The sequence below is a fragment of the Dendrobium catenatum genome, unplaced genomic scaffold, assembly GCF_001605985.2.
Source record: "Dendrobium catenatum unplaced genomic scaffold, ASM160598v2 fragScaff_scaffold_1122, whole genome shotgun sequence".
In the NCBI taxonomy this organism is placed as follows: domain Eukaryota; kingdom Viridiplantae; phylum Streptophyta; class Magnoliopsida; order Asparagales; family Orchidaceae; genus Dendrobium; species Dendrobium catenatum.
In genome coordinates, this window is record NW_021319584.1 from 124634 (window position 1) to 139279 (window position 14646).

The 14646-nt window shown below is 36.4% G+C and overlaps 1 protein-coding gene across 2 annotated transcripts; it reads left to right on the forward strand.

Moving 5' to 3' along the window:
• Positions 1-991: 991 nt before the first annotated feature.
• Positions 992-11722, forward strand: LOC110105406 (NADH dehydrogenase [ubiquinone] 1 beta subcomplex subunit 10-A). 2 transcript variants are annotated; one of them, XM_020834894.2, is made up of 3 exons: positions 992-1347; positions 1452-1484; positions 11493-11722. In XM_020834894.2, the coding sequence occupies exons 1-2, from the start codon at positions 1062-1064 to the stop codon at positions 1472-1474; spliced, it is 309 nt and encodes a 102-aa protein (XP_020690553.1). In that variant the 5' UTR covers positions 992-1061; the 3' UTR covers positions 1475-1484; positions 11493-11722. The 2 variants fall into 2 exon arrangements, with proteins under 2 accessions (XP_020690553.1, XP_020690552.1); XM_020834893.2 differs by having other exon boundaries at positions 993-1347; positions 1452-1497.
• The last annotated feature ends 2924 nt before the right edge of the window (positions 11723-14646 follow it).

The following is a 14646-nucleotide window of genomic DNA, read 5'->3' on the forward strand; positions in this document are numbered from 1 at the left end:
ATGGGCATTCTCAAAGCTATAAACTAAGGTTTTGTTTGGAAAAGCTTTTTTACTGCTATGATATGTTTGCTACAGGAAATTAAAAAAAAGAATATTTATAAAGAATTTTGTAACTCCTGTTCACCCATAAGGTCATGTAAGTACGGGTCTCTAGTAATTTTTTTTTTTAAATTTAAAATATTTTCTATATAAAAATACAAATGTTTTGAAATGTAATAAATGCATTGCATGACCAAAAAAACTACTGGAAATTGAAAAAAAAGAATATTCAAAAATAATTTGTAACTCTTGTTCACCCCTCCAAGCATAAATATCTCCTCATAGAGTCATAGTCATTAAGATGTTATGGCTCTCTAAAGAACAATGCATTATTCACTCTATTAACATATAAGATATAAAATAATTATATATTTATACCGCTTCTGCCTGTTAGTAGTGGTGTCAATTTCGGGTCATGGGTCAAGTTCGGATCGAACTCCAAACTGACCCGACACTATTTGGGTCAACCCGAACCCGGCCCATTTCTCCAAACGGGTTGGTTTTTCGGATCTGAACCCGCCCGCTTCGGAGCCGGGTCAACCCGATCCGACTCGAATGACCCAAGTCAGACAAAAATTGCTAGTTTTCGGGTCCAAAAATGGGTCTAACTCCGCTTTTCGGGTAAAAAACAGGTCAATCTTGGGTTTTCTGATCAAAAAGTGATTTTTGCGTAAAAATGAGTCATTTTTGGGTCAACGTGTCAATCCGAATACGACCCGATTTTTAAAATGGGTCGAATTGTTGAACCTGAACCAGACCCATTTCGGAATTGGGACAACCCGAACCTGAAATTTTCGGGTAGAGTTCGGATCGGGTTTTCAGGTCGGGTCTAATATTGACACTCCTACCTGTTAGCCATGGGAAAGCTTTTAGGCCGGATAATTGGGCCGGGTTCAGACTTGCAGATGGCCCATTACGCCGATCCGGTTAGTCGGTGAAATAGGGAGAGAGGCTGGCAAGTACCACTGTCGAAAGAAAAATCATCGCCGTGAGAGGCAGAGAGAGAGAGAGAGAGAGAGGCGATGGGACGGAAGAAGACGGTGGAGTTCGACGAGGGTCCGCCAGATGACTTCGATCCGAACAATCCTTACGCCGATCCGGTGGCGATGCTGGAATACAGGGAGTACTTGGTGAGGGAGAAGTGGATTCAGATCGAGACCGCCAAGATCATCCGCGAGCGTCTCAAATGGTGCTACCGCATCGAAGGGGTCAATCATCTCCAGAAGTGCCGCCATCTCGTCGAGCAGTACCTTGAAGCCACCCGCGGCGTTGGGTGGGGCAAGGACCACCGCCCACTTGAGCTCCATGGTTCGTTCCTCTCTGCTGTTTTCCATTCTTATCCTAATCGTTACTTTCTCGTGCGTTCTTCTTATCATATTGATCGATTCTGGATCTCTGATTGACTTTTTTAGGCCCGAAGAAGGTTGTTGAATAACTGGACGGGTGAGCAATCTAGGTTAGTCCTATTTCTTTCTTCACATGTTCAGTTTTCTTGTTTTTTTAATGCTAGTTGACTAGCTATATTTGCCCAGTTTATTACAGCATGTGTTTGGGTTCTCTGAGTTTGTGATGATTTGCAGGGTTCTCTTTTGGGGACCTTGATGATAGAATTGAGCTTCAGCTTCCCAAATTTCCGAAAGAAATTTTCTGTTTTTTATCTGATTACTGTAATACGAATTTTCTCAATCGGTTGATCCTAGCTGTTGTCCATGAAAGTTTAGTTTGGTAAAAATATGATCGTAACTTTTTCTCTTAGACATAAATCGGCCGTGTGATATGAGCTAATTAGGTCTAGGGGTTTTTTTTTTAACAATTGATAATTTGAATATTGGAATTTAAACATAGTCTATCATGGTGCAGACTACCAAGTAATACTGCAATTCAATATGCTTGTGTGATTCTAGATTGTTTGTGTAGTCTCATAGATAATTTTAGTTTAGTGTCCAACCGTTACTAGTTTCCTACTATTTAGACATACTCGATGTATGAAGCTCCCTCCAATGCAGGGTAGGTTGATATGCACAACCTTTTAATTGCTTTTGCAGAGAAACTACCTTCATGGCTCAAACTTTGAACCTCCATATTAAATTAAAGGCAACTTAAGCAACACCCCTTTTTGAATTGAATACTCAATGCATGCGACTCCTGCAAATGTAGAGTTTTGAGACCACTTAAGTTTTCATTATAAAGAAAATGAAATTGTTTTCCCTAATGAGGCGAAGCTAGAAATTAGTACCACAGAATCAGAAAAAGGTAAAGATTGATACGTCATAAAAACTTGCATTGATTGGGCACGAATTTTGATGCATATTTGAATTGGAAACTCTCAAGATTAAATTCAGGATCATCCATCCTTCGATTTCAACAAATTTAAAGTCAAAGTGAACGCCTTGATGAGACGAACCCAACAATACCAAAAATGATCCAATTTAAATCCACATGGTTCCATATCAAAGCATAATTGAAAACTTCATGATATTAATTGGATGATTAAACAACTTCAAAATATTGCATGCTTATAATTAAATCGAGCCGTTCGAGCGCCTCTACGACAAAAGTCTAACTAGCCCAATATTGCTTAATTCCGATAACTTTAAGGCATCTAAAATCTTCAACAAATGCTCTATGATTAAGAGAATCAAAGTTGGCAGTCTAATGGAGTTTTTCAAATTTTCTCTATATTTATGTGGCATGCCACTCAAAAAAATCTATAAATAGTCCCCTACTCTCTACATGAATGGGGATTTGGAGCTTGGACTTTAGCTTGAGATTCAAGAGAGAATCCCGGAGCACCACCGCTGGGCCATTGTCTAACCGTTGATCCATCGCTAGATTATGATCCTCCGACCATTGTTGCTCAAATACAGTCTTCCAACAACCGTCACTGACAACATTCCTCAGATTCTCATCACTCGACCATGACCAATCACCTTTGCTTGATTGTGGTCCTTCCGACATCTTCTATCGTCGGATTGCTGTGCTTCGACCTCCATCGCCCAATTACTATCATTCTAGTCATCATTGCCCAACTACAACCCTTGCAATCATCATTTCCTGACTACGGTTCTTAGCCACCATTGATCGCCAACTTCGATCTTCCAATCTTTGTCGCTCAACTACAATCAGCCGACCACCGTTGCCCTGCTATGGTCCTTCGACCACCACCACTCAATTTCGGTTTTTCGACCTCCGTCTCCCAACTAGGACCCAACAACCACTGTCGCCCTACTACGACCCTTCGACCACCGTCGTTTATCTACAGTCCTCCAACCTCCGTTACCCAACTATTTATTGAACTATATAAACATGGGATAAGAAAAATGTATCCATGAATAATGATTTAAAAATATAATGACATAAAATTGAAAGCCCTTCGCCTTTTGTAATTAACTCGTTTCCTTTGTCATCTCTCTAGAGCTTTGTTTGACAACCTTTAAAATGATTACATAAAATGGAATTGCAAGCAATACGAAAACAAAATCATGGGATTAACTTGCATTAAAATAAAATCCTCTATAGATTTTTATACTTTAGAAATCAAATTGCAAGTAGATGAGATAAAAGTATGAAATTAACTTACATTAAAGTCACTATCCATTTCAGATTTTTATTTAGAAATTAGCTTACAAGCAAATGAGATAAAAATATGGAATTACATTAAACCACAATCCGTTTTCAAATTTTTGTTTAAAAATTAGACTACAAGCAAATAAGAGAAAAACATGGAGTTCTCTCACATTTTTCCTTGGACAAATGGGAGAAGAAGAGGCTTATTTTGTTCCTTGCTTGAAGTAGTTTTTGCTTGGCCGAATGGAAGAAAACTACAGTAGCACTCTTCTTATTTTCTTTTGGAGGACGTGAATAACCAATAACCCTTTTTGCTCTCAGTTTCTTGCTTGAAGGAAGAGACGAACAGCAGTAGCTCCTCTTCAAGTTTTTTTTATTCTTCTGGATGAAAAGAACCAATAGATCCTCTTGTTTGGAATGGAAATGATGGACAGTAGCTCTCACGGCTTCAATGGATGAAGACAAGTTGCAGCTTCACCCTTCTCCTTACTCTCTTGGATGGGATGAATAGCAGCAGCCTCTTTCCTCTTGTTTTTGCCAGAAATCTTCAAGAGGGAGCCAAAACTGAGAGAGAGAGAGAGCTGGTTGAAACTTCCTGTAGAGAGAGATTTCCACGAGGGAGAGGAGAGTCTCCTCCAAGAGAATCAAAACCAACCTTTGTCCTATTCAGAACTGAAAAAGAATAAGAGTGCAAATTATAATTCAATCCTCAAGCACTTTTCATCTATGTTGTTGGATTTAAATTGAAAGGTTAAGATGAAAGCTACTGCTGAGAAGGAAAGAGGACAAAGCCCTCTCCATTCATCATTCAGTCGCCCAAGAAAACCCTATGTGAATTAGTCCTGTTAGGTGAGAAGAACAGAAGACAATTTTTCCCTTGGAAACATTTGATCCGATGGAAAAAAAAAAAAAAAAAAAACACTTCATGCTACCCTTGGAGGCTTGATGAAAAAGTGGTATTTTTTGCTTGCATTTTTCAGCCATTGAAGCAAAAGGTGTTTAAGTTAGATGGCAAATCCTAATAGCCATGACGAATAGAAAGTCCATCCTACCCTTAGAGATTTTAAATGGATGGCTAGGATGGTTTGCTTTATTTAATTACTATTTGAGAGCTAAATTTGGATTTTGAATTTGATTTAAATTTGGTTTTAATGAAGTTAAATGGCGTTTTATTATTTATTTATTTTCTTTTATTTGCTTTTTATTTATTTTATATTTTTAATTTTTATATTTTATGTTTTAATTTGGGAAATTTTTATTTATTATACTTATTTAATTTAAGTTTTAAGAAGAGAAAATTCTCCTCATTTTATTAAATTTTTTAAAATACCTTTAAGAATTGTTTGGTTGGCATGAAGGTTAATGATTTTGTAGTCGATAGTATCAAATGACATGAAACAAGAATTATTAACAATTAGTTTGCGAGCTGACAATCTATCATGCGAGTGATGGGAGGCATTGGGAAGATTTGGAAGAACGAACTTAGATTGTGGGGTGGGTGGAATACCTTAACCCATAGTGGTAATGGATAGAGCTTGGTCATTGCCAACAAATACTTGTTGGGAACCTTGGTATGGTTTGAGATTTTGCATTTGAGTTTGATCAGCAACGAGGTGAGAGTTGGCTTGGGTGTTGAGAATCCATTCCTTTTTATGTGGAGTATATCCCACAAACAATGCATGAGGGTTAGTGTAAATGTGTAATTGAGATTAGCTTCATGCTAATATTTGACGGTAGAAAGGCCAATGTTTTCATAGATTTGGCAAGTTATTATAGGATTGAGGTGTTTGCCCACCTCTAGGTTAGGTTGGGATTGTTGGCCTGATTTGAATGAGTCGGAGTTGTAGCATCCCCTAGTAGCGGAGAAGGTGGAGGATTGAGCTTGGCCCTAACATTGTTGTCTCAAGAAAGAGTGGAATTTGAGAGTCTGGGGCTAGCGGAAGGTTAAGGTTTTGAGCCATCTCATTCACTAAGTTTTTTCCCCATTGTAGAGGGAGTAGAAATCATCTAGGCTAATGAGTTGAAGATTTGTTTGGATGGCTATTTTAAATGTTTGGTAGGATGTGGTGAACTGTGTAATGTGTAAAGGATGATATATTTTGGATCGAGCAATGATCCTACAACTGTGATGGTATTGACCTTCACCTTGATTTTTTAGCGGTATTGCACTATGGATTGATCCTTCATTGCTCTGTGATGTTGTTTGTTGTTAAGCTTTATGATGTGGAAATGATTAGGATTGATGATGACAGTCTAAGGTTGTCCATATTTCTGTATTAGATCTAAGTTCAGGCATAAGGGAGTTTGGAGGTGGAAATGGAAGAATATAAGCACCTGCAAGATTTTGATATATGAGAAACTAATGATTACATTGCTGTTTGGGTTGGGTAGAAGTAGAACCATTATCATGTAGAGTTTGGTGAGGAGATTTATAGTGGCACTGTCAAATTATCCTTCAAATCCATTGGTGGATATCAACAATGAGTAGTTTTGAGAATGCTCTTTATGTTGGACATGGGATATTTAAGGGAGGAGAGAAGTGAAGTTTGTGTGGTGTGGGTGCAGTGATGGCGTCATTGATGAGGCGGAGGCCGCGGTAGTGGGGAATACATTAAGAGAATCATGGTTCTTGATTGAGGGAGATGAGTGTGGTGAGGCTATTAGAGTTCTGATTTCATGTAAACTTCATTTGACAGGCAGAAAAGAGTACATGAATATAAGAAGTAATCAAGCAAATAAAGCTTTACAGTATTTCCATGGTAGCTTAATGCATACAAATGCTCGTACTTGCACACTTTGCTAAAGAGAGTTTATTACAATGACATAACGTTTGCTAGGGATGGATGGGAGAGATTGAGCTTGTTATTTCAGATGAGCCATTGATATATATTGATGAGTACTAGTTGGTCCCGTCAATGATGTTATTGAGTTTGATGAATATAGGGTGTTGTTATGACCATAATGACTCACAGGGAGGCTCAAGTTAATAGTGTTATTGTCGCACAAAAAGAGAGCATTGGGGGAGAACTCCCCAAGTCAACTAGTGTAAAATTGTGAAGAATGTTTATCATGGTCATTTAGGATATCAAATGATGTTCGTTTAGGGTATAATTGCATTCAAATTGACAATCAAAGTACATCAACTCATGCATGGGGCATGGAAGTGCTTATAGCAGGGAAATTTGCATCAAGAGAGAGAGAGAGAGAGATTTTTATCCTTCCTTTTGGCTCATGTATTGGGTATAATTGCATTCAAAATTTGAAACTTTGTTTCGAATTCGTATCAGATTGAGGTTGGTTGACTTGAAATTAAATTGATTCAACTCAAGAAAATTTTTAGTTGCAAGTTTTGGGTGTCTCACTCAAACTTGACTCCAAAGCACCGCCACCAATCACATGCTTTATGGAGTAGAGTGGAGATCAGTGTTGAGAGAAAAAGGGATAAGACTTTTGGTTTAGAAAAAGTGAATGAGAGGGGGAGAGACTTAAGGGGGGAGGGAGAGAGAGGTGAGGGAGGAAGGGTTGATATAGGAGAAGAGAGGCAGGATTGCTCGAAAGCAAGAAATAATAAGGTTCCTAGGTAATAATACATTAAATGAGAACTAAAAATAAGAAATGCTAAAAGGAATTAAGGAACAAGTATATCATGACGTTGTTATTATAATAAAACAAGAAATGTACCAAAGCCAATTTTGGTTAAACGTTGGGCAGCGGTGCATATGGATCTTATGATGATTTACAATGTGTAGTTCAGTGACCCACCTATTGTTTTCTTTCAAATTCCAGCATCCAATTAAATGCTGCTATTTTAATAAAAAAATCAGTTGCCAATGTCCGTCCAATGAACTTGATGCCGTAGCCTCAAACTGTTGCAAAATATTTGCTACGATCTCGCAGTCCACTTATAGATGGTATATGCTGGCTGAGAAGAGAGTTCCAGCATCGTATGAGGTAATTGAGCATAGTTAATATTAAAGGAATATGCGGAATATTATTGAAACTTTCAGTGATGTTTAAATCGAGTAGCAATTTTGAAGGAATTAAAGATGATTTGGGGTTGCATGCGAGAGAAATGAAATTTGGCAGTGAAACTTGGGTGATAAATATGTAATATTGAATTATTTAAATGATATGTTGATTCCACTTTTAAGTGCATAGTTCTTTATTGTTTTGGTTCAATCTCAAGAATGACAGGTCTGACGAACCTTGACATTTTTTTTTTGGGAAAAAGAACCTTGACATTATCCACAAAGTTCTTGCAAATTGTGGCAATTTGCTGACTGTAATCTATAGCAAACTTTGTAGACGTGATGGTTGGTGGCTAAGAAGTGAAGTCCAATGAAGGAAGAATTAATGAGGGTGGACTAATTTTAATGCAATTTTTGCAATATCATTAAAACTTTAGGTGGAAATTTTGAATGATCTAGCAAGGATTTTGGTTTTTTGCAAGAAATATGAAATTTGGATCTGAAACTTGGGTATTAAATATGTAATTTCTAAATGTTTGAATATGTATGTCATGTGTCTTGTAAGTAAAAACTACAAACAAAAGAGAAGAAAAGCGTAGGAGCACGAAGATAATGGCTATTTTCTGATTTCTCCTTAAAAAATAATGCAAGATATAATTGATCTACTATTCGAGAGGTAGATCAGCTCTCCCACAAATTCTAGACGTCTTTAGGAAACTTACAAAGAAAACTACAACAGAAAGCAAATTCCCAAATACCAAAATAACATAATCAGCCATAAATATGCTTTCCTGATTCCCTCCCAAATAAGCCCCATTTCCTTAATTAATTCTCTCTCAATTTTGAATTCAAAATTAGAATTCTCTCCTTAAATAATTTCCCCTTGATTACTCCTCCTTAAATAATGAACCATATCTTTTGTGGGCCCCACAAGGGGGGGGGACTGTCTCATGATCATCTCTTATATTTCCCATGTAGCTTTGTGCTCCAATAGGTCCTTCCATTTAACTAATACCTTCAGTGCTCCTGTTTTCCCTCAATGCACCCCTTCTACATCCATAGGCTCCAAAATGACCTCCATGTTTTTTGCTTGAGTTGGGGGTAGTGGAGACGATGTTTGATCTCTTATTGCACGCCTTAACTGTGAAACATGAAATACAAGATGGATATCTGAGGTCGGTGGCAATTGTAGGTGATATGCTACTTCTCCAATGCATTTCACTATCTTGTAGGGTCCAATGTAGTGGGGGGAGAGCTTCTCATTCATTCGTCGGGCTAAATCTTTTGTCTGTAAGGCCATATTTTCAGATAAACCCTGTCCCCAACCTCAAACTGCATGTCCATGTAAGTCCAATGAGTATAGTCTATAGCAAACTTTGTAGACGTGATGGTTGGTGGCTAAGAAGTAAAGTCCAATGAAGGAAGAATTAGTGAGGGTAGACTAATTGTAATGCAATTTTTGCAAAATCTACCTAAAACTTTAGGTGGAAATTTTGAAGGATCTAGTGAGGATTTTGGTTGTTTGCAAGAAATATGAAATTTGGATGTGAAACTCGGGTATTAAATACGTAATTTCTAAAGGTTTGAATATGTATGTCATGTGTCTTGGAAGTAAAAACAATGAACAAAAGAGAAGAAAAAGTCTAGGAACACAAAGATAATGGTTGTTTTCTTATTTCTCCTTAAAAAGTAATGCAATATACAATTGATCTACTATTCGAGAGATAGATCGGTTCTCCCACAAACCCTAGGCGCTGCTAGGAAACTGACAAAGAAAACTAAAGCAGGAAACAAATTCCCATATACCACAATAACAACATAGTTAGCCCTAAATATACTCTCCTAATCCTCTCCCAAATCATACTCTTTTTCTTAATTAATTCCCTCCCAAATCAACCTCATTGTCTTAATTAATTCCCTTTCAGATTTGAATTCAAAATTGGAACTCTTTTCCTAAAAAATTTCCTCTTGGTAGCTATGGTAACCTTGAGGTTACAGTCTAGCAATCTCTTAAGAGGTTGTGGGAGGCTGAGAAGTTAAGTCTGATTAGGTATGAGGTAATGATGGAGGGTTGATTTAATGGAACATTCTTGAAACTTTAGATGGAAGATAAATAGGGTGGCAATTTTGAAGGAGTTTTGGGGATTTGAATTTTATGCAAATAAATATGAAATTTGAGCGTGAAACTTGGGTATTGAGTATTTAGTAATGAAAGATTTGATCAGTTTGCATGCATACCTCTTAAAAGTAAATATTGCTTTATTTATGTCGATCAACCTCAGAGACTTAGCAAACTAAGATTGTCTTGTTTATTGGCTGGAATAGACATAAATGTCCAATGATAATGTTTTAGGGGACCTAATAGCTGATTGTTTGTCGAGCGTATTTGGATTTTACAAAAGTGTAAACGAAATGGCAAGGGCCCACCAGTACTGGAAATAGAAAGACTTGTTCGCTGAAAACGTCACTGGCGACCAACTGACATGAAGGCCCAAAATTAGGTGGTCATTGCTTGCATTTTGCCTTATAAGATGTTTTATAATCGTATTGCCTTTTTCTGAAGTTCAATTTCACTATGAGTGCATTCTTTTTTAATTAATCTTAGAATTGGTTGCATTGTTGAACGATAATTTTACTGCCTGATTGTCAAGCTTCATGCCCTCATCTTGCAATTGGGTTAGATAGAGCATGTGAAAATTAGCGTATTTTTTCCTATTTTATTTTGAAAATGACGAGACCTTAGTCTTTTATCATTTAATAGAATAAAAAACATCAGGAATGTCAATTTGATCCCATTAATGTATTAGGTTAACGTTGCATTGAAAACATTATGGGGAATGCTATCTTTGATTCTCAAGCAGCATCCTATCTTCTTCCAGTTGAATCTAGCAAAACACTTCTTAAAATCAGTGTCGTTTTACTTATTTCAATTGAGTAAACTCTCATTGCTTCTATTTATATGACGACTTGAAAACCCGATCCAGATCCGACCCAAAAATTCCGAGTTCGTGTCTACTCGTTTAACAAATGGGTCGGGTTCGGATTTAATTTTTCGACCCGATTGAAATATCAGGCCTGGTTCGGGCTAACTCACGAACGTGAACCAACCCATTTGACTCGTCCGTCACCCGCTCGCTTGGTCGCATCTCGCATGTCACGCTCATATTCGTTGCACTCACCCGCCACACTCAACTGGGTTAGCGGGGTGGGTCGGGCCAAATCGGTTGGTGTTGGGTTTGAGTCTAAATTTTTAACCTATTTCGACAAACGGCTCCGATTCAAGTTGGACGTGTTAAGAGCTGATTGATTTCGGGTTTGATCGAGCCTGACCTGAAAGCTTGTTTTGACATCCTATTTATATCCTCTTTTTATTGATATAAGGGAACAAGACTGTAACAGTTACTGTTCAATCAGCGATATTTTAGCTTAACCATCGATTTGAAGCGTTTTGTACTTGAAACAACCTTGCCGATGCTGGATATGAAATTTTCAATATGAGGGTAAATCTGAAACGCATGGCATTATTATTAATGAAAAAATGCAGAAGGCAAATTTGAGTTGACTTTTGGTGTATTGTACCCTTTTATCGTTTTTTGCTGCTTAGATTATTTTAATTCTCATTTTCCTCACCTTTTAATTTCTAATGGCGGATTGTGGTGGTCTTTGATAAAATTATGATTTTATAAGTATTTTTCATATATTCTGTTTATATATTTTCTTAAAACCTTCATCAGACATCAAAGGCCCGTCTTGTTTGATATACTCTTAATGAACATCTAGGCTCTGTTTGGTTTGAATAGTTGAAAGGGAGAAAATTATTGTAAATGAAAAGTAAAATGATAAAGGTATTGAATTGAAATTAGTTGGCTAAATCTAATTTCACATTGAAAGTATTTTTTTTTTTCGGTTGAATACAGGTGTATCAGAAGACTCCGAATTGAAACAACGCCGGACCATTTGAGTAGTTTTCTTCCCTTGTGTTTCTTGTGCTCCTTCAATTTGCTGTTGTTTCTTAATAATGGCTGCCATATAACCTGAATGTATTCACTTTGCTACCCTCTGCTTATATCAGCATCTCAAACGTTTATGGTTTGCTTACAGATTTTTCTAGTAATTTCATTTTAACATCGCTATGTAGTTTTAAGCTATTTGACCATGTGAATCAAGTTATCCAACACTGTTGTTATGATCAAAATTTAAAGATTCTGTTTAGTTTTTTATTATTTTTCTTTTTTTAAGAATTAATATAAACTTATATTAAAATAAGAAAATATGTACATAAAAGCTTAAACTTACCATTACAAAACTTGCTATGTATATTCAATTGATAACTCCACTGAAGAAACAAACTAATGATCCCACAAAATGAAACACTTTCATCCATGCTTACACCAATCTTGATCAAATTATCCAAAATTGGCCTATTGTAAAAAACTTCAACACCCAGCACATCTGTACAGCTCATAAAGCCATGAAAAAAGGTCATAAAGCCATCAAAAAAGGCTGTGCAGGTTTGAAGGAATTGAAAGTGAGGAAATGGGAAGGTAATCTCTATTACATTAATGCTTCATTTGAGACAGCTTTTAATCTTTGTTTTTTCACTGCTTAAAAAAAAGGTTGTTTTAGAAAACAATATGCTTATATGAGACAATTTCACACATTAAATTCCCCTAAGAGCTCAGTGTCATACTGAGCGCAACAGAAGTATACCGTGAAGATAACTAGACTTCTAGTTGATCGAAAATCAATCTGTTGATGGTAAGTCTGCAACTCCTACTTGAGTAGTCTGAGGAATTTGGCCGTCGAGAATCTGAACTTTAAACTTCAATGGATATGATTCCTTGAAATTCAACAGCTCAAACACACAGCCATCTCCAATCCTAAGGTTGTTGTCAACCACAAACTTTTCCCATCCATTTTCAAGTTGTTTCTTGTGGTCATAGATACAGCATTTAACAACCCATTCGTTGCTGCGGCAATAGAGGACCACCAATGCAGAGTATGAAGGAAGAAATTGATGGAAACTACGTGGAAATTTCTAGCAAAGGAAAAAAGCAGCTTTCTCATTGTTAGTAAATGTATCTACATGTATAGCATAGCAGCTCGATATAACTATCTACCATTTTACAATGATCATTGAAGTTCAAGCGATTCATCCTAGCAAATTGTTTGATCATGGAATGATTGATTAGCAGATCAACCTTTTCAGAGAATCGATTAACAAGTTCAAAAACTTCATAAACCATATTAACGGCACAGCTAAATTTAAGAAAAACCTTCTGTTAGATTTCTTTGCTATTCTAAACCCTAAACAAATCAAAGCAATAAAACTACTAGAGAAAAAGAGGAAAACAAATTAAATATAATAATAATAAAAATAAATAAATAAAAATACTAGAGAAAAAGAGGATTCATGACGCTTGCCTGAATGGCTTTATGAAGCAAGAGAAATCAAAGCACTTAAGGGAAGTATTGACACAGTTAGCTTCAAGTTTGTGCCCAACAAGAAGAGACAACAAGAAGAAACATTAAACGATCAAGGGTACTGATATAGTTCCCCCCGCCCCCCAACCAAATCCTAAACCCAATGAAATGGGAAACCAATTGATAAATATGAAGGTTATTTTATGATAATGAGTAGAATTATTTATTTCTTGAGTTTGTTAGTTGGAAATAGCAACTTTCATTACGGGTGTGCTTTTTTTAATAAGTGATGAAAAAAATGGCATGTAGCATGAAGAAATTATGTGCACAAAGAAAAAAAAAAAGGGGTCAATCAGAAGCATTAAAAAGAAAGAAGCGACAGCATGGATATTAATATTCATGGCGACAAATGTTTTAATGGTCATAAGCCAGGTTATAATTAGAGGGGCATAGGATTCAATAAGAATTCAATTAGGCGACTAAGCAAATGAGAGGAAACATCATATATGTTTACTTGTAGTGAAGATCTGTCAGGATTCTGCTTGTGTGATATAGATTCAACAACTTCCTTTCAAGTGAAGTGATGAAAAGTGATGAAGGATGCAGAACCATAATGTGGGTGAAGTACCATATAAACTGAGCCATAGGAAACTACCCAGGTTATAAAAGGAGTTGAATCAAACTAGCGAGTTCAGACAGCTGAACTGACCGAAGTTAAAGACAACAAATAAACCAAATCAAATCAGAAGAAAGACTTCATAATAATAGAGAATATGTTCCAAGAGACCATCATAAATATGATAAAAAGGAAAACTAAGTACAAACACCTAGAAAACTACTGAAGTAAGATGAACATTCGGATTGTAAATTTATTAGTGTCAAGGCAAATATATTGCATTTTTTACGAGTATAGACTTTCAAACTTGCATCAAATTTGCTAACTTTGAATAAATTTGGTACCCATGAATCTATCATTTGATATTCATTAAGTAAATTTGGGCATAACTGTTTGTTTCTTATTTAGTAATCTACTAATCTATGAATAGCCCGCAACAAATCTTTGTTATCCACTATCACAAGTGCACAATTTTAGATACACAATTTCGAAAACAGTTGTATTGTCGCAGCCTTTACAATTCCTCATTGACTCTAATGAGAAACTTCATCATTTGGAATCTCTAACTCCAAAACCAATGAACAGAAGAAAATGTACAAAGTGGCGAGCCTCTGACAATGCAGCTCTCACAAGGATGCTCAATAATATTGAACTTGAGAAAGTTTCCATATTTAAGTTTCTGGTGATTGCCAAAAGAATGTGAGACCTTTCTTCATTCCACTTATTTTCAAGATAGTAGCTTCGGGATACACTATTTACCCTGACATCTTCTGTTTATAACACGATGACAAATTCAATATTACTATAGAACTTTGAAGGCCAGTGGGATGAAAATTTTCAATATCAACCATATATCACTATTCTCACTACATGGAAAAAACAAAATCAGTAGTTTTATGTTGTCAAAATATTTTTTGGGTTCCCATCCATCATACCAATCTGTTTAGGCCTAGTTAATGGTCGACTGCACGATCAACAATATATTTACAAATCTCACATGTACTTGTGGGCTCCAAAAATTTGTGTCCGGAC

Bases quoted from the DNA above. Each gene is read 5' to 3' on its own strand.
- LOC110105406 (XM_020834894.2), top strand. From the start codon at position 1,062: ATGGGACGGAAGAAGACGGTGGAGTTCGACGAGGGTCCGCCAGATGAC. The intron at 1,348-1,451 runs GTTCGTTCCTCT...TGACTTTTTTAG, and splicing joins CCGCCCACTTGAGCTCCATG to GCCCGAAGAAGGTTGTTGAA.